Below are 18,658 nucleotides of genomic sequence, written 5' to 3' on the forward strand. Positions count from 1 at the left end.
GTGGCGTTTCCCTTCTCCCTCACTTTTAAAAAAACAAAAACGTTTACTTTGCAGCTACCGCCGGCATCTCAAGGTGGTCAGAAATGGGTCTCAAGATGGGCAAGCCTGGCAGATAGCTACACAGACTCAGGATCTGCTCCAGGGCTTGGCGATGCCCAGCCGCCGGGGCCTCTCTCTCAGGCTGGCGCTGGTAAGTACAGTGGCCTCACACTGTAAAGCATCGTATGTATTCATTTCTTTTATCAATATACTTATGCCTTGCCTTTCTCATTGTCACCTGTGGCTGGAGACTGGAGATACAGAGCATCTTCATTGTTCCTTGTGACCCGAAATGCAAAAAAAGAAAAAAGGGGGGGGGGAGTCTGTTGATTTTTATTAAGCACTAGAAAACATTTATATATAATTGCCTAACAAATGAAAGTTATTGTAGGATAGTAGTTCGTTCAATTTTTTTTACGGCGTTTATTTAGATTGAGAATGAATGAGAAAAAAATCCATTATGATGCCTCAAGAATGTTTTTAATAGAAACCAGCAGACAAAGTTTTCCTTTGGCTGTTTCCCCAGAAGCAAGGAGCCATAACTGCTCTAGTAATGCTGTCACCGCCACACAGTAGATAGAAATAAAACAACTCCATGTTGCCTTTGTTAAAGTCATGCCTTGGGGAGGAGTTGTGGCTCAGGAGGAAAGCTCAGTCTTTATATGTAGAAGGTCCCTGTACAATCCTTGGCATCTCCTCTTAAAGAATTCCAAGTAGCAGGAAGCAGAACCAATCTGGCCATGCTTAAAAGCCACTGCCAGCCAAGAACAGTAAGTCTGAGTTAGCTGGATCAGGGGTCTGACGTGATATAAGGCAAATACATATGTTGTTAAGAGTCGAGCTACAGAATACATTTGCCGTTTTTTTGTTTTTAAAGCAGCCTGACTTTGCCAGTTCAAGACACAGTGCCATCGAGACTAGAGTTACCTCCTTGCAACCCCATTGACATCAGTGGACTTAGAAGGGTGTAACTCTGCTTGAGATAGCACTGAATGTCTACCGGCAAAGGAAACTGGAGGAGTTGAATTCATGGGGAACAGAGAAGTCACTGGCCTGGGTTTTTTTTCGCCTTCTGTTTTCATTCTTGCTTGGCCATTCTTCCCTGCTCCTTTCTTCCCTGCTGCTAGAGGACAGTAGCCAAGAAAGAAAACTGGAGTTGATCGCAGACAGAAAAAAACCCAGCCAGTTACTCCATCCCCGCAGATACGGCTTCAAGGCCTTGCCTGTAGAAAAGGGATTCTTCAGAGTTCTGGCAAGTACAGCCACTCTGTTTTTTATGTAACAAGTATAAATGTATAGCCCAGCTCTAAGATGAAAATGAGCACGTGTCATATGGCATTGTAAGAAAGATGTCTGTTTAATCCTTCTTATTAGAAAAGGACTCCAGTCCTAAAGTGGGAGAATCGGAGAACTCTGTGGCTTCACGGATGAGGCGCCTTCTTCCCCCGCTCCCGCCAGGTGACAAGTCTGAAAGTCCAACTCCGTCCATTTTAATTTGTCCAGAATCCTTTTCTGAAATTTCCCAAAGGAATGCTGCGAATGACCATGGGGCAGAGATCTATGTGGATCCTGCCGGTCGGCTGTTCATTCAAGAAGATTTGGACCCCGACAGCCTCAGCGATGCCAGCAAATCTGATGACGGTTTTGGCTTGGAAAAAGGACGGAAATGCCAAGACAAGCAGGAGCAAATGAGGTCCAGTCATGGAAATTCCCAAAACCACCAGCAGGCTGTGCCCAGGCTTTCAAGTCTGAGAGCCTCAAGTGACCCATCCGGTACTTCATTTTATATTGGGGATGAGGACGAGGCAGGAGTTCCTTCCAAGCTCCCCTCAAGCACTCCGCGTTCTCGAGCAGACAAAGAAGATGCCGCTTTCAGGTCCGCGAAACCAGCTGCTAAAGGCATTAGCAATACCTATGCTAGTTCAAATGGAAAAATGGTGATATCCTTACACTCAGGTCTTCCTCTTCAAGAACAAGAAGTAGCCACAAAAGAAAGCGCATCCTTTGTCCGGCAGGAAAGTTTTACCAAAGAGAAATCAAGCAGCAACGTTTCCCAAAACAGGCTGCCGCATATCTCCAGCCACCCTCTGCTTAAAGATCTTGACGTCGCACGAGCAAACCGTATGGACTATAGTCCGGATACTCACCTTCTTCTTAAAGACACCGAAACAGCTCTGGCAGCTCTGGAAGCCAAATTACTCTGCCAAACCCACCAGCTTGATGTTCCAGAAAGTACCCCAGGGCAGTTGGAAGACTCCTTATCTGGGGACTCTGATGTGGACACGGCAAGCACCGTAAGCTTGGTAAGTGGTAAAAGCATCCCAGCCCATCCACCAAAGCGTAAAGTTACAACAGCCTCGCCGAAAGAGAAATCCTCTCCAGCACCATCAGTCCAAGAGCAAAACGTTCAACCGAGCGCACGCGAAAGGCTTTCGGAGAAACGCAAGACGGTCCCACCGGAGTCTGGAAGCAAAGGCGAAAATGCAAAACGCTTCCAAATAAAGCGTAGCACGGGAACGGGAGGGTCTCAGGATTATACAGATGATGAACACAGTACCAGCCTCCCGTATTTGCCAGCAACTGAAATCGTGTCCTCTGATCAAGAGCAATCTGTCTCGAGGCCCATCACCAGAAAGAAGCCTTTCTCACAGTCTACCAAAGAAGAACATAGCAAAGTAACCGCAACTGTGCAGAAGATTCAACAAGTTCTCACTAGGTCGAATAGTTTATCTACCCCAAGGCCTACGAGAGCCTCGAAACTTCGTCGCGCACGATTGGGAGATACCTCAGACAACGAGAGTGCCGATACTGAGAAAACGACGTCTCACCAGGAAGGGTCAACGGCATCTACCAAACCACCGGTTGAGACGAAGAAACTCTCGAGACTCGACATCCTTGCCATGCCAAGGAAACGGGCAGGATCTTTCAACGTGCCGAGCGATTCTGAAAGTGCACCACCAAGACCGACCTTTTCCGGGCGCAGTGCAGAGTCTTATTATGCCACCCGAAAGCCACCCGTCTCAGAAGCCAGAAATGCTGCTAGGAAAACGGCCGCAGCGGTAGCTGCTTCAAAGCAGCCTTTTAGCCGAACACGTCCCAGCAGTATCAAGTACTCCTCTTCTTCCAGTGAGTAATAGTGTGACTGAACACAGTTTGCTGTCCTCTGCTTAATTCTGATTCATCAAATTCTTTGCCAAAGAATTCAAAGAAGATGGCTCTGTATCCCCTCACAATAGATTCAATATTTTTATATTAAGCACAGGTTTTAAAAAATTAACCTAAACATAATTCCCTTACTCCCTCAATATATCACTCATGCAGAACCCCATTGCTATTCAAAATGCAACCTTGTTTAGAAGAAATAGCCCACTGATTTCCGGTGGATGACTATCTCTCCCATGCCCTGCTTAAACATTCCTGGGACATTCCTTTGGCTGCTGGTTTGAGCCAACAAGCACATTCTTGCGTTATCTAAATGCCTTAAGATGTGACCATTTGTGGATCAGGCTTTCCTGATCACCTATGTAGAGTGAGAATCTTCTCCAGGTGAACAGGCAGGAAACTTTACTAAACTATAATAGAATTGGAGGAAGAGCCCCATGGTGCAGAGTGGTAAGCTGCAGTACTGCAGCCCAAGCTCTGCTCACATGACCTGAGTTTGATCCTGGCAGAAGCTCAAGGTTGATTCAGCCTTCCATCCTTCCGAGGTAAAATGAGTACCCAGTTTCCTGGGTAGATGACTGGGGAAGGCAATGGCAAACCACCTCATAACAAAAGTCTACCAAGGAAACGTCATGATGCGACGTCCCCCCATGGGTCAGTAATGACTCGGTGCTTGCACAGGGGACTACCTTCACCTTTAATAGAATTGGATCTCTCCCCCCACCCCCCTTGTGGCCATCAGTGTGCCACAAATAATTAATACTGCAACAGGCAGGCTAGTAAAACTTTGTGGCCTAGTAATGTTGTGTACTTAGTTGCTTTTCTCAACAACTTTTTCCTTTTTTGTCACACCTGCATCTAGGCTTGCCAACCTCCTGGTGGGGCCTGGAGTTTCCCCAGAATTACAGATCTCCAGACTACAGAGATCAGTTCCCCTGGAGGAAAATGGCAGCTTCGGAGGGCAGACTGCATGGCATCACTTCCCTGCTGAGCTCTCTTCCCTCCCTAAACTCTGCCCTCCCTAGGCGCCCCCCCCCCAAGTCTCCCGGAATTCCCCAAGCCAGAGTTGGAGATCCTACTTGCATTTCACTGCACTGTGTTGACGCCCCTCATTGAAAGGTGCATGTCCCCATGCTGACCTGGCGTTAATTTCCTACCCTTTTGACCGGAACCCAGAGGAGAAATGTAGGCTGAATCTTTCAGAACAAGATGGGTAGCCCTGTTAGTCTGTCTGTAGCAGTGGAAAAGAGCTAGAGTCCAGTGGCACCTATAAGACGAACAAAATTAGAAGTAGGGCGTGAGCTTTCGTGAGCCACAGCTCCACTTCTTCAGATCACTTCTTTCTGAAGAAGTGAGCTGTGGCTCACAGAAGCTCACACCCTACTTCTAATTTTGTTAGTCGTATAGGTGCCACTGGAGTCTTGCTCTTTTCCACTTTCAGAATAGAACACATGTTAGGAAATGAGAGGCGTTTGTTTAGCAAAACCCTGTGTCACATAATATCTTCCTTTTATAGGGGCTAAGTCTGACACTTTTTTGTTCAGGGTAGACTGAGAGTCTGTGATGTTCTTACGGCCTAATGTGCCCCTAGAGGAAGAAAACGACAAATTCCCTTTCAACGACGGGCAGCCCCTGGTTTATTTAAGCAAGGGATTCCAGCCTTGTTGAGCGTAGGGGTAGGGTGGTGACTGCCACCCCAAAAATGGCTGCCATGGGAGGTGGAACCAGTCACAAAATATTGGGAAATTCCAAGCCAAGTGTCCTCTTGTGATGGGGGTAGCTAAAAGGAGCTCGCTAAATTTTCTGAAATACTTCCTGCTCTGTTGAGGTCAAGGAAAGCCAAGATTGGTTTTTTGTTTTGGGGAAGAAACGACTGGGCACCAGGGAAACACAGTGGCAGGCCTGACGGCAGTCAAGGACAACATGTTTGAGATCACTGGCTTACTGTCTCAGAAGGTTTAAGATGCATGCTGATCAAATGATTTGAAATTAGCAGATGGCACCCTTGGAATAAACAATATGAGGGTTGGCGGTAGCACAGTTGGGCCATCACAGACTTGAACTGATTCAGTTGTCGCAACAGCCCTTACAATTTGATTGTGCTGCCAGGAATCGTTTGCCGAGAGACCCTTCACCCCAACCTTGTCCACTCCTTGTTTTAAATGAATTGGTTTTGTCTTCCATTGCTTTGCAAGAACAGCTAACTGTTTCAAGTGTAGAATTAACCTTTAAAAACTCAGTAGGTGCTTAACGTTACTAACGCTCTGGGGTTCTAGACTTGGTACTAAACCTGCATAGACCGGGGTTCTTGACTGGGCTTTGTAGAGTGGATATGGGTGTTGTTTGGAGTTTTCACCCTCTGCTCTTTGTCGTACACCTTAATACCTTTTCTCTTGAGGAACAAGTAGGCGACGGGTTAACAGGGATAAGATTAAACACAACACTGTCGCTTTTAGGGTACACAATAGTGTTTTTGGAATAGTCATGAATTAACCATCATCAAATTAAGAACCAGGCATTGGCGGGGAAATCCTAAACAGAGTTACTCCACTGTAAGCCCACTGATTTCAATGGGCTTAGACTAGAGTAACTCTGCTTAGGTTTTCACTGTAAGAAACTATCTCTTGTAGCTTGGGAAAAAAGTGTTCCAGGGATCTAAAGTAAGTGGGTTTTCTGCCTTGACTGGGTATAACCAGGAAGCATCTGTGTCTGGGTAGAGCTTTGCCTGTTAACTTTTTCAATGAGATGTCACTTGTGAATGCTGGCAGGCAAACTGAGAAATCTTGTGGAGATAATCAAGGTTATCTGTACTGTGAGACTTGCTAAGAAGAAACACCCGATGGAGCTTCCTTCCTGGTAAAGGTTCTCTTTCTTACTTGCTGGGCTTATTTACATAACCAGTTATCCTGAGGTACTGAGATTCCATTAATTTTTTTAGCTGGCCTTAATTAGGTGAACTAAAACAAAAGTCCAGTGACACCTTAAAGACTAAAAAATTATTTCAGTATGAGCTTTCATGTTTTGAAGCTGACTTCCTCAGATGTGTGGAGGGAAATCAGTTTGATACTAACGTGTCTGTCAGATACGTGGACTGATTTCCCTCCGCGTATTTGAGGAACTGTGACTCACAAAACCTCATATTGAAATAAATGTTATTTTTAAGGTGCCGCTGGATTTTTTTTCTGTCTTGTTTTACTGTAACAGACTTAATGTAGTGCTATCCCTGTGTAAGTAACTGGGTGAAGCCTGTTGAACTTGAGAAAAGAGCCCCTGAATTGTTAGCAACTCTCAGCTTGCCTCTGTTTTATACTGAGGTAACCAATAGTGTGGTTGTTTCTTTGTGTATCCAGAGATACGCTGGAGTTTTAGAATACAAGCAAGCAAAAATACTGATCTATAAATAAGACTATATGGTTCATGTGAAAAAAGCATATGGTTTCTCATACTTTTTTGCATTATACCTTTCTTTTAAACTTACTCTGCTTTAAATTTGAGACTGGTGAGAGAGAAGTGCTCCCCCGAGGGACTTTGCTCAGGGGCTCAGATTCTTGTTTAAATTGCGCTGCCCCCAGTGCAAAGAACCTGCATGTGTGTAGCTAACACATTATGCATCTCTGGTGTGCGCTCTAAGCTGCACCCATAGCTACTTTGCATGGATTGTAGCACAGTTTAAATGGTGCTCTGGGGCTGCGTAAAGTGGCATAGGTAAACATTTGTTTCAGCAGTCTCACATTTAAATCAGGGCCTTGTGCAGTCAGCTAGGCAATAAGTCTGGAGGGGAGAGGTTTTTGGGAACAGAAGCGCCCATATTTCCTACCTCCCAGCAGCTTACATGGCCACCATAGCAGTTTTAGTGGTGACAACATAGGCCTCTGCTGCAAGATCCTCTTCACTCCCCCCAGGGCTCATTTTGAGGGGAAACGTGCAGGAACGCAGTTCCAGTAGTTCTCCAAAGAGGTCACATGTCAGGTGGCCCCGCCCACCTGATTTTTGGCCATTTGGGGCCTGGATTGGGCTCAAAACGGCCAGGAGTGGGCCTAAAACAGCCAGGATCAGGCCTCTTATGGGTGGTGGATCACTCTCCCGCTCAACAGCGGCCCAATTCTGACTGTTTTGGGCCCCTTTTCAGCCATTTTCAGCCCCTTTTTGCCATTTTGGGCCCAATTTCGGCCCTGAATGGCCAGGATTGGGTCCAAAACAGCCAGGATAGGTGAGGTCAGGGGGTGTGGCATATGCAAATCAGTTATGCCAATGACGCACTTCCGGTGATGGCAAGAGGCGTGGCATATGCTAATGAGCTATGCTAATGAGTTTCTCCAGCTCTTTTTCTACAAAATGACTCCTGACTCTCCCCCAATATTTTGTGCCCCCTGTAGTCTCTTCTACAGTTTGAGAACCACTGGCTAAAGGTTATAGCAACACTAAATTGTGCATCTCTTTAAAAAACAGCCTAGGATATTCCTGTGTATGTAAATAAGACAAGTATTTCTGGTCTCCTGGTCATCTCTGAGGGGGTACTTGAATGCTTTTGGGAATGAAGTCGCCAGAATGGAAGATAGATAACTAGAACGTATAGGCGATCTAACCTGCTTAAATGTTTTTTCTGGGGCCTTCCGTGCATGGTGAAATTCAGGACTGAATCATGTATTAGAAAATTCCTACAACATGGCAAGGCCCTAGAGGAATTAATGAGAAATCCACATGTCATGTCATTCCTTGTTTTGTAGGAATGTTGTAACATGCAAAGTAGGCGCAAGTTGACAAATGACAATTGGCTACATGTGGGATTTTCGCCTGAAATCCAGCTGATCTTGTCTGTTGAGACTAGTTAATTTGCGACAAAGGAAAGGTAGATAAAGACAGCCATTTTTAACATCCGTTTTCACAACACATCTGCCATTGAAGCATGTTAATAGTCTTCGTACCACTTGGCTCAGTCATGTGGGGTCATAAAAGGTGAAATTTTATGTGGGGGCCCGATTCATGTGTGAGAGGGAAACCCTGTGATTTTCACCAATCCGAACTGACACCACTACATTGTACTGTGATTACCCCTCAAAAGAAAAAAAAACCCACCATTGACCAAGGTTAAGTTTTCCCTACCTCATGTCCCCGATCTGAACAGAACCCCTAAAACGGTTACTATTAACATTTTAAAAACACTGAAAGTTTCTGATTGTGAATCTCCCCACATCTCACCTGGTTGACCCACAGGCTCTTGCGCGAGCTCTCCCTAGGGCTGAGATGACCCGGCTCTCTGCGAAGGGGTCAGGAAAACATTGGTCATAGATGTGTTTTGAACTATGTGGTACAAAATGGCTGTCTTGGGTCCACCCGTGGCTAGAACACCGTTTATCTTAATCCTTCAAAGTTCTTTTCCACTTTGTGGTTATGCACAGAAGGTTTCTTGCCCCCTTTTCTCTCTCATTCTTGGGCTGCTGTGTATTGCCGTTTTGTTTTCCTACCCCCTCAAAGTTAGCTCTGAAAAGTCTTTTCTCCCCCTTTTCTCTTTCTTCTTCTCCTCCTTCACCATCTGAAACCAATTCATTTTGTATAAGCTTCAAGGCGGCGGCAGCAGGGTTCAGATTACACTTCGACTTCCGAGGAGGAGTATGGCTCAAACCACAGCTCCCCTAAACACAAACGCTCCCATACTTCAACAGCCACCCAGACGCCCAGGCCGCGAGGCGCCGGGTTGAGCAAACAGAAGCGCAGCAGCAGCCGAGAAACGGAAGAGGAAGATTACGATGAACATGACCCCTACAACTTCATCGCCCAGACTGCGGAGATTGCAGAAATAGCCCGGTGAGTTGGCGGGTGTGTGGCATTTTGAGCTATAGGCCAAGCCTTTGTTACCTGACTAGGAGGTCTCCTAATGAGTTGGGGGGAATTAGCTTTTAGGAGACAAGCTGACTCAGTTAATAACCTTGGAGTTAATAATAACCTTGTGCTTATATACTGCTCTTCTGGACAGATTAGTGCCACACTCAGGTACTTTTTGCACTTGGTTTTTAGAGCGTGTTTGTGCCTGTTCAACACCCCATTTTTGCAAGGTTTTCACACTTTCAAAGCAGTCATGGGACGCAGTCCCGCTTCTTGTCTGCTGTATCCATGATTTTTCCCCGTGTGGACATACTGCGATGTTTTTTATTATTTATTATTATATTAGATATTTAGTCCGCCCTCCCCGCCAGGCGGGCTCAGGGCGGAGTACAACATTTCAAATTACATAAATACATTTTTAAGTCCACTGGTAGCTGGCCCACATTTTGCTAATGTGAACACTTTTGCCCTCCTTCTGCTTCTCTCTCCCCCTCTCCTTTTCCCTGGGAGTGGATTGGTTTGTGCAGAAATGAAGCACAGACGCCAAATCGAAACTGCAGTGGACAGTGTGAAATGAACGGGTGCAATGCCGAAGCCGCTGCGATCGGGGTGAATGCTCATAAATGGCGGTTTAAACCGTAAGTGCAAAAAGGGCCTGAGAGTCAGTGTTATTATTATCCTCACAACAAACACCCTGTGTTGTGGGTGAGGCTGAGAGAGCTCTGAGAGAGCTGTGACTGACCTAAGGTCACCCAGCTGGCTTACTTTGTAAACCGCTTTGAGTGGATGTTAAGTTGTCCTGAAGGGTGGTATATAAATCGTATGTTGTTGTTGTTATATGTTGTTCACTTATTTATTATTGCCTGAGGAAGTCCTGGCTTTCCCAAACAATGCAAAACAGAATTACCCAATAAAAAATAAGAACTATTTCCCCGGGTAAACCCCTGGGAAATTGCCTGGCACTGGCAGGCAACTGGGAAGCCTACTTGGAGTTCTAGAAATAGGTTCATCTTTAGAAGCCAGCCATAATCCGTCAGTATTCCTAGATCTCCCACAGCCTTAACATTTTGGACAAATGATTCCTTTTTCGGATGTTACTGGTTTAAAGGTTGAAGATGTTTTGCACCCCACAGTATACAAACAAAACAGAAATAGCAGCTTGGCTTCCTAAAAAAAAAATCCGTGCCATCGAGAGCACTTCAGATATTTCAGAATCTAAGACCAGATGCTCTTCATGAGTCAGCAGGAGCAGAAAGGGCCCTGTTGAAATTTTCAAGGAGGCCACCCCATAATTGCAGTCTTCTGGCAGCCACCTCTGTTGGGGCTTCTGAATTAGCAGAGAAGTACCATGTGGAATAGCAAGTGAGAGTTCAAAGGGAAATTATCCCCGCTTGTTGATGCTGGGCTTAATCGTGTAATTGAGGTGTTAGAAGGCCCAGACAAAACCTCGCCGCTCAATTAGTCATGCCATTCTAAATATTGGCAGTTCTATCGTGTGTGCCCTTTTTGCTTCCATGGAAACAGCTTTAAAATATTTTGGAAACGTCGTGGCTTTTGCCTAAAAATGAAAAAGAAAGGACTGCAAGCAACCAGGTAGCTTAATCGAGCAAAGCAAAAATGGATTCCGTGGCGGGGCCCGTATTGGACAATGTACTTGCCTAAGGAGGTGAAAAAGTTGAACGAAAATCCCAAAGGAAGTCCCTGAAATTACAAAAAAAATCTTGAAGGTTTCGTTGAGCGTAAAAGCAGTTGGAAGGAAAAATATATACAATTCTTTTTTGTAGTATAGGGATAGAACTGCAGCAGACCCCGAGGAGATAATATTTTTTTTTAAATAAAGAAAATGGCTTGGATCCTATGACTTTGGGCTGGCAGCCTCCAGGTGGGGACTGGAGAGCCCCAGGAATTACAACTGATCTCCAGACTGCAGATCGGTTTTTCTGGAGAAAATGGCTGCTTTAGAGGTGGCTTCTGGGGTGTTATACCCAGCTGAATGTCCTCTTCTTCCCAAATCCCACCTTTCCCAGGCTCCACCCCCAAATCTCCAGGAACTTCTGATCCTGGAGTTGGCAACCTACATGTGATTTCCATGCACATGTCCCCTTCCCATTGAAAACTGATGTTGTGCAAACGTGAATTACAGCAGAAGAGGAAGCACACTCCATGGCCGAATAGGAACCAAGCCGATATAATTCGTTGTTTTCACCCGTTTCATTGAATGGGAAGGTGATACGAAAATACAGGATATTATTTATTTTTAATTATTATTTATAGTCCATCTTTCTCACTGAGACTGTTGGTAGATTACACAGTGTAAGCCAATGCAATCAACAGGATGGGAGAGCCAATAAACAATGTGATGAGATTGTTTGTGTGTGTTATGTGCCATCAAGTCGCCTTCGACTTACGGACACCCTATGGACGAAAGACCTCTAAAATGTCCTATCATTAACAGACTTGCTCAGACCTTGCAGTTGGAGGGTGTGGCTTCCCTTATTGAGTCAAGCCATCTCATGTTGGGTCTTTTCCTTCCACTTTTCCTAACATTATTGACTTTTCCAGAGAGTCTTGTCTTCTCATGATGTGACCAAAATACGATAGCCTCGGTCTTGTCATTTTAACTTCCAGGGAGAATTCAGGCTTCGTTTGATCTAGAACCCACTGATTTGTCTTTTTGGCCATCCATACCAGCAAAACTTTCCTTCAGCACCCCATTTCAAATGAGTAATAGTATTAGGGCTGTGGAAATATTAAACAGAGCTGAAAGAAAGCATATGTCCTAATGTCACATGTTAAATTACATAGTAGGAACATACATACAGAAACAGATCATATTTATTTATTTATGTCATTTATGCCCTGACATGGATGGCCCAGGTGAGCTTGATCTCGTCAGATCTCAGAAGCTAAGCAGGGTCGGCCTTGGTTAGTACTTGGATGGGAGACCTCCAACGAAGACCAGGGTTGCAGAGGCAGGCAATGACAAACTACCTTTATTAGTCTCTTGCCTTGAAAACCCCACCAGGGGTCGCCATAAGTCAACTACAACTTAAGGGCACTCTCCACCACCACTTGTCATTTATAATCCGCCTTTATCACTGAGACTCAGGGTAGATTACAAAGTATGAGATTAGTACAGTCAGTATCAAGGACATTTCAATAAACAATGCCATTGGGTCAATAAATGCAAGTTTACAAAGACATAACAGCAAAAGCATGACACAGTAGTATTGTCCAATCCCTTACTTTATTCAAGCATCTTCCTGAACCATTCCATTATGTAGCCCTATTATTTTGTAAACACGTCCTCCTGAATAATTCAGTTTTGCATAGTTTGCAAAACGCCAGGAAAGTGGGAGCTTTCCTGACCTCATCAGGCAGGCCGTTCCATGAGGTGGGGACCCCAGCAGAGAATGTGTGTGTACAAACAGTTGCTGATCTTGCCCATTTGCAGAGTGGCACCTGCAAAAGACCCTGATCAGATGAACAAAGCGGTCGCGGCAGAGCATAGGAGGAGAGGAAGTCCTGCAGATATGAAGAGCTTTGTATGTGATACCTTGAATTGAGTTCCCTTCGTCAGATATATTGACTTTCGAAAGGTCATATCCTGGAAATCTGGTTGGTCTCTAAGGTGCAACTGGACTCGAATCTTGCCCTTCTACTGCAGACCTAGTGATACAGTTACCCACCTGAAACTGTGACCAGGACTAGAGAGACCCAGGTTCAGATCTCCACTCAGCTATGATGTCCTTGGCCAGTTATTGCTGAGGCTAAAATTGAAACCACGAAGCCACATGGAGCTCCATGGACGAAGGATGGCGTAAAAATATAGTATTTTGATTGGTGTGTTTTATTTTTTCAAAAAAATCAATTTAAAAAAGGATCGTGTTTCCATACTGGTGTTTATTTTACTACTATGGAGTAATTGTAAATGGAAATATTTCATCCACAGGTTCCTTCTGTGTTGCTAATGAATATCACTTTCGCTCCTGTTCACCTGTGGAGTGCATCTGTGGTTCATCCCATGCTCCACCTGTCTTGGATATAAGCAGTTTGCCAAGATTGGATATAGAGTCTTGTTTCTGGGGGAAGGGGATCCCCAGAAACAGGATTTGGGGGGCATTTGTGGCTGCGAGCAGAGCAGAAGGATTGCACAACTTTGTGCTCATAGAAACACTGATCTGCATCCTAGCCTTGAACTCTCCTGTTGTGCCAGAATTGAAAAGGAGGGGGTTCAATATGGTAAAGGGATCTCTAATCTTCAGTTTTTCTAAAAAAAAAATTAAACTCAGCTTGGTTGGCATATGGTCAAATGTTTGCCTGTCCTTGAATTTTTTCCCATGATTTTCAATACATTCTTCCAGATTGAGCCAGACTTTGGTGAAGGATGTAGCAATCCTGGCTCGAGAGATCCACGACGTTGCCGGGGACGGTGACTCCCAGAGCTCATCAGGAACGGGACCAAGCACCTCCCTCAGTTCCGTGCCCAATACCCCCGCTTCTACCATATCGGCAAGGGAAGAGGTGAGATGGCTGGTTGAGACTCGTGGGTACAAAGCGAAACAAAAGCAGCCAAAGGAAGTTTCTTTAAGTGCTGTCCTAAGCAGCGGTGTAGCTTTCTCAAAATTTAGAAGGGTGAAACTCTGCCTAGGATGCAGCTGTTCAGGGAGTGACAATCTTGTTATTCTACCACCACCCTCATCTCTTTTTTGAAATGTTACGAGACTCTGCTGTGGCTGAATGGTAGAACATCTGAATGGCATGAAGAAGGTCCTAGGTTCAATCCCCAGGCAGTGACTTATGGATGTTCGCCTTGACCAAAATTATTATTTATTACTTTACCAGTGAAACACGGGGAGAACCAAACATAATCCAAATGTGCTCGCAAGGCTGTCTTTAAAGACTGCATTTTGCCAAGTTCTGCCCCAGGTTCTTCTTTCAGTTCCCTCTTCGGGGAGCACCACAAAGGAGGATATTATACATTTGGTTATGTCCACAGTCTGTTCTTGAAAGTCAAATCCTAGCTTGAGGTTTGTCATTTAACTTGATGCAACCTGCCCCAAGTGAGGAACTAACTTTCTTGGAAAGCATGACTTACTTCCATGTTCTCTCCATATTCATTCATTTTGCATGCTCCTTTGCACCAGCTTAGAGTCGCTACTTTTCCGCCTTCGAGCTTAAGGCGGTGACAGAGGGTATTCCTTCCAGCCAGACATCTGCTTTTCTTTGACTCTTGCAACGGCCTTGACACACTTCTACTGATTGTATTGCAACTCTTCACCTGTGGATGATGCCTCATGTAACCCAATTCTCTTTGGCCTGGCTATGCCATCGTACAATTTGACGCCTTCCACCTTCCATTGCCCTGCCATTCTTGAATAGCAGAACTGTGTTCCGCCAACGCAGTGTTAAGAAATGACACCTCCCTCTTGCTACTGTAGCAAAAGTAATCCCCAAGATTTATCTAGTGATACTCTATGCCTGTCTCCAAAACTGCATAAGAAAGTTAATTACCTCCCTCTGTGGGACAAGTAGTTCCCAAGATTTACCTCGTGGTACCATAAGCCTCGTGCCCTACTCCACACTTCCAAGATCAAGGTTGCGAGAGAGTCATTGTGGTTAGATTGTCAGATTAGGATCTCGGAGATCCAGATTCACCCCTCTGCCATGAAGCTTGCTTGGTGCCCCTGGGCCATTTGCGCTCTTTCAGCCTTGCCTACCTCACAGGATTGTTAGGAGGATAAAATGTGGAAGAGAGGAACACCTTGGAGGAAGATGCGGGAGAAAAATGTGTAAGATAGAGAGAGGGTTAGCCAACTGGTACTGTGTTGCCTTTTTATTCACAACATAGCTGTATCATCACTGCAATAAGACAGCCTGTACTCCAAAAATGAAACTTAACTTCTGCTGGCTGTGTCATGCTTCTGAATCCCAATGTGATTAAGCCGGAGTAATGGTTTGCCAGCAGGGCATGGATAATGTTGGGATTAAATCGCACACCTGCAGATCTTGTTTGTTTTGAGCTGCCAGATAACAAATCTCCCTCTTGCCTCGCAGTTTGAGCTGGACTTTTTATTACCCGTAAGTAAAATATTGATATAATATACACACTCCCTTTCTCAGAAGTAGATTAGTATAGAGTTATAGAGTCTTTGTTTATGTGCTTTGTTTGGTCCTTCGTAGGTGTGCAGCTTTCCTGCCCTAAAACCAAAGACCGGGGAGTTGAACTAAAAGCTACATGTTATAAGCACCACTCTCATTGCATCCTGCTTCGTTAGAGACAATCTGGGCTGTTTCCACACACGTTGGATAATGCACTTTAGCAATCCTTTGGAAGTGGATCTTTTGTTTCACACATCAAAACCCAGTCCCAAATGATCACTTAAGAGCATTGAAAGTGCATCATCCAACGTGTGTGGAAGCAGCCACAATCTCTCTGTTAACTAAAATTGTTTTGATCCCGTCAACACAGACTCCTGTTTTTCTAGAAGGGCTAGAGAAAATAACAGATTATAAAAATATAAATAGGTTCAAATAAAATCACTAAAAGATAGCTAAGATATATTAATGCCCCCATCCTTCTGTTATAGGCCAGTGTGGCTTGTACGGTGATTTGCTGGAAGGAATCCATCTACCATCACTGCACCTCTGAAGGGGATTTCAATCTTTACATGGAGGGTATCAGAAGATGGCGACAGAAACTGGGGCTGCTGCTGCAGCAATTTGTAGGCACCCAGCGACTGAGCAGGCAGCAGAACCAAGCGCCGACAAACGATGTCATCTTTTGCAGCTATTTTGGGTGTTACTAATCCATTCATTAACAGTGCACCCCTCAAGATTCTGCAGGAAAGCTTTGGTGTCTCCGTTGCCACCTCCTGATGTCTTCTAGTAAAGCTCTCCAACCCCTTTCCCCCTTCACTAGCACTCTTGATTCCACACACGTTGGATAATGCACTTCCAATCCTCTTTATAGATCATTTGGAACGGATTTTTTTGAGTGCGGAACAAAAAATCCACCTCAAATGATTAATAAAGTGCACTGAAAGTGCATTATCCAACATGTGCGGAATCAGCCTCTGTGGTGGAAACTGAAGTCCTCTCAACAAACCACAAAACGAGCTATGACTGGCCATTGGAATCAGCAACTGGAGGCCTCAAGGTCAAAAATGGACTCTGAAGACCTCCAGTTTTCTCTTCCCCGTTGCCAACTGGAAAATAAGATAGTTACGTGAAGGTAATAATGGCCCTGGCAATGGAATTTACGGACAGTCCACTTTAGGGACTGGGGAATTCCTCCCCCCCACTCCATTCCTGTATTCATGGTGGGGACCTCCTATCCATCTAGTTATTAATCTGTAATCCACAAGTTTAACTGCAGCAAGCTCAGGGGGTTTTTTGCACGTGTGGAGCATCCCTCCTCCCAAGAATGCTTGTTTGTGCACCCTTGCCCAATTGTGATGCACATACAAGGCTTTTGCATGCTGCTTACTAAATTAAAAGTCAGTGCTCCTTACCAATTGGATCCATATTATAGTCTATCCCTGGAAAAGCCAAACCATAATTCCATTTCCTCTTCAGCGCGGTGTTGAAAAGAATTCTATCCATCCATAAAAATAAACCATGTTGGGTAGTTGTTGTTGACCTGGCACTGTGCATGTCAGTAAGTGAAGGGTCGTAGCTCACTCACACAGCATATACTTCGCATTCAGAAGGTCACAGTTTTTTGACCCCGACATCTCCAGTTGAAAAGATTTCAGTTAGCGGTCATTGGAAAGACCTCTGTTGGAATCTCTGGAGAGCACCTGACAGGATAGAGAAGGTATGCTGGGATCAGTGGACTGAAGGTCTTTCTTGCTGGAAAGCAGCTTCGTGTGAGGTGCTGGGAATTTTCTGCCGTTTGTTGTGATTTCTTTGATTTGCCTTTGGCCGCCTTGATAGCTCTGCCCTGTACTTTTGCCTCTTGGTTTGTCTGTGGTCTGTGTGACTGTGTGTGCAGATTTTGCTAATCTCGTGGCCTGCACTGATCGCTCTATTTCCTTTTTCCTCCTATTTTGTTAAATACAGATTTCTCATACGTCTTTACGGGCAGCAATTCCATCTCAGGTGCATTTTCCATCTCACTACTGTTCCTTTCCCAGCACAGCAGTATTCTCTTAAAGTTAATTTTGTCCTCATTATGTGAATCAGCTTTAAATTAAAAATATAGTTCACTGTCTTTTTAAAAATCTGCTTGTTTTTAATGATATCCATGTTTTTTGCTCTGTTTCCTTCCCTTTTCCTTCTTTTGTTTTTCTTTTGCCAAACTTTAGAATCAGATGCATACTGTACATTTTTCTGACCTTGTTATGTTATACTTTTGGTAGATGTGTAGGGTGAATTTGGGGATTAGAAGTGTTTTTCCTCCCTTGGCTCCATCCCGGACCTCCACATGTTTGACACAACATCATATGTGGCATGTATAAACCCTTATGTGCCCATGCTAAATGTGTGCAGTTTCTATGTGCACAGAAACTTAAACATGCATGGAGGATACAGAATGGGAAAGATGTAGTCCTGTTGTCTTTACCCAGTTTGCTGAATGTGTGCATAGGACTAATTAAAAACAAATGAAAGGGCAGTACAGGAAAGTACTATTTAACTGAGTAACTGGCTATCTGCTTGAAGCCAGCTGGGTGACCTTGGGTCAGTCACAGCTCTTTCGGAGCTCTCTCAGCCTCACCCACTTCACAGGGTGATTGTCATGAGGATAATAATAACACAATTTGTAAACCGCTCTGAGTGGGTGTTAAGTTGTCCTGAAGGGTGGTATATAAATCAATTGTTGTTATTATTTTTTATACAGAAAGTGGTGTGCAGAACGCATTGCACTGTTAGGTATATTTACTATAATATTTTAATTGAAATGAAGAAGACTGTTGGGGGAAAGCCTTTGAGGAAAGACTAAGCGGTCCCCTAGCTGTGGAACCATGTGGCACTCATGATACAGGGATATCACTGAGTTATATCTGTATCGAGTTATATCTAGAGATGGACATGAACCAAATTACAAACCAAAGTTCATCACAAACTGGGCTGGTTCATGGTTCGCGAACTGACAGTTTGTGGAAGCTCATTTCTCACGAACCGCACGAATTTTAGCCCAGTTTGTTTGGTTCATATTTTGGTTTGTCACTGCAGACAACCTGGAGCCGATCAATCAGTTTCCTAGGCAACAGGGGGAGGGGCTCTCTTCAGCCCTTCTGCTGACCCCGAAGTGACGTTTTCATGAACCAAATGAACTGGTTCGCGAACGAGGGCAAGTTCGTGAAAGTTTGTGGTACGCGAAATGCAACGAACCACGAACTGCATGGTCCAGAATTTTCCCAGTTCGTGCCCATCTTTATCTTACCCTGTAATTTGTCATCATTGTGATATGAGTTATCTCACCAGTGTCAGCCAATGCTGTCAAATCAAGGCAGGAAAACATGCTATGAGCTGTCATATCATATTGCAGAGAAAAGGAACAGAGAAGACAATACAGGGATAACTTTTTCCATGCCGTGTCTAATGTGGCATTTCAGCCAGGCCGAAGCCAGGCTGGTGTTAGGGAGCAAATGTTGCATCTGCTTGTTTATTTCCCTCAGTGTTTTGTTTC

The 18,658-nt window shown here is 44.6% G+C and overlaps 1 protein-coding gene across 2 annotated transcripts in view; it reads left to right on the top strand.

Moving 5' to 3' along the window:
- Positions 1-18,658, top strand: part of CEP170B (centrosomal protein 170B) — a 122,722-nt gene that overhangs the window by 87,780 nt on the left and 16,284 nt on the right. The window contains exons 11-14 of one of the 2 annotated variants that reach the window (XM_054970357.1): positions 55-190; positions 1,414-3,165; positions 8,760-9,006; positions 13,389-13,548. In XM_054970357.1, the coding sequence (XP_054826332.1) occupies positions 55-190; positions 1,414-3,165; positions 8,760-9,006; positions 13,389-13,548 (2,295 nt within the window). The remainder of the gene's footprint in view (positions 1-54; positions 191-1,413; positions 3,166-8,759; positions 9,007-13,388; positions 13,549-18,658) is intronic. The other variant, XM_054970358.1, reaches the window with a different exon arrangement.

The sequence above is a fragment of the Eublepharis macularius genome, chromosome 2 (genome assembly GCF_028583425.1).
Source record: "Eublepharis macularius isolate TG4126 chromosome 2, MPM_Emac_v1.0, whole genome shotgun sequence".
NCBI classification, from domain to species: Eukaryota; Metazoa; Chordata; class Lepidosauria; order Squamata; family Eublepharidae; genus Eublepharis; species Eublepharis macularius.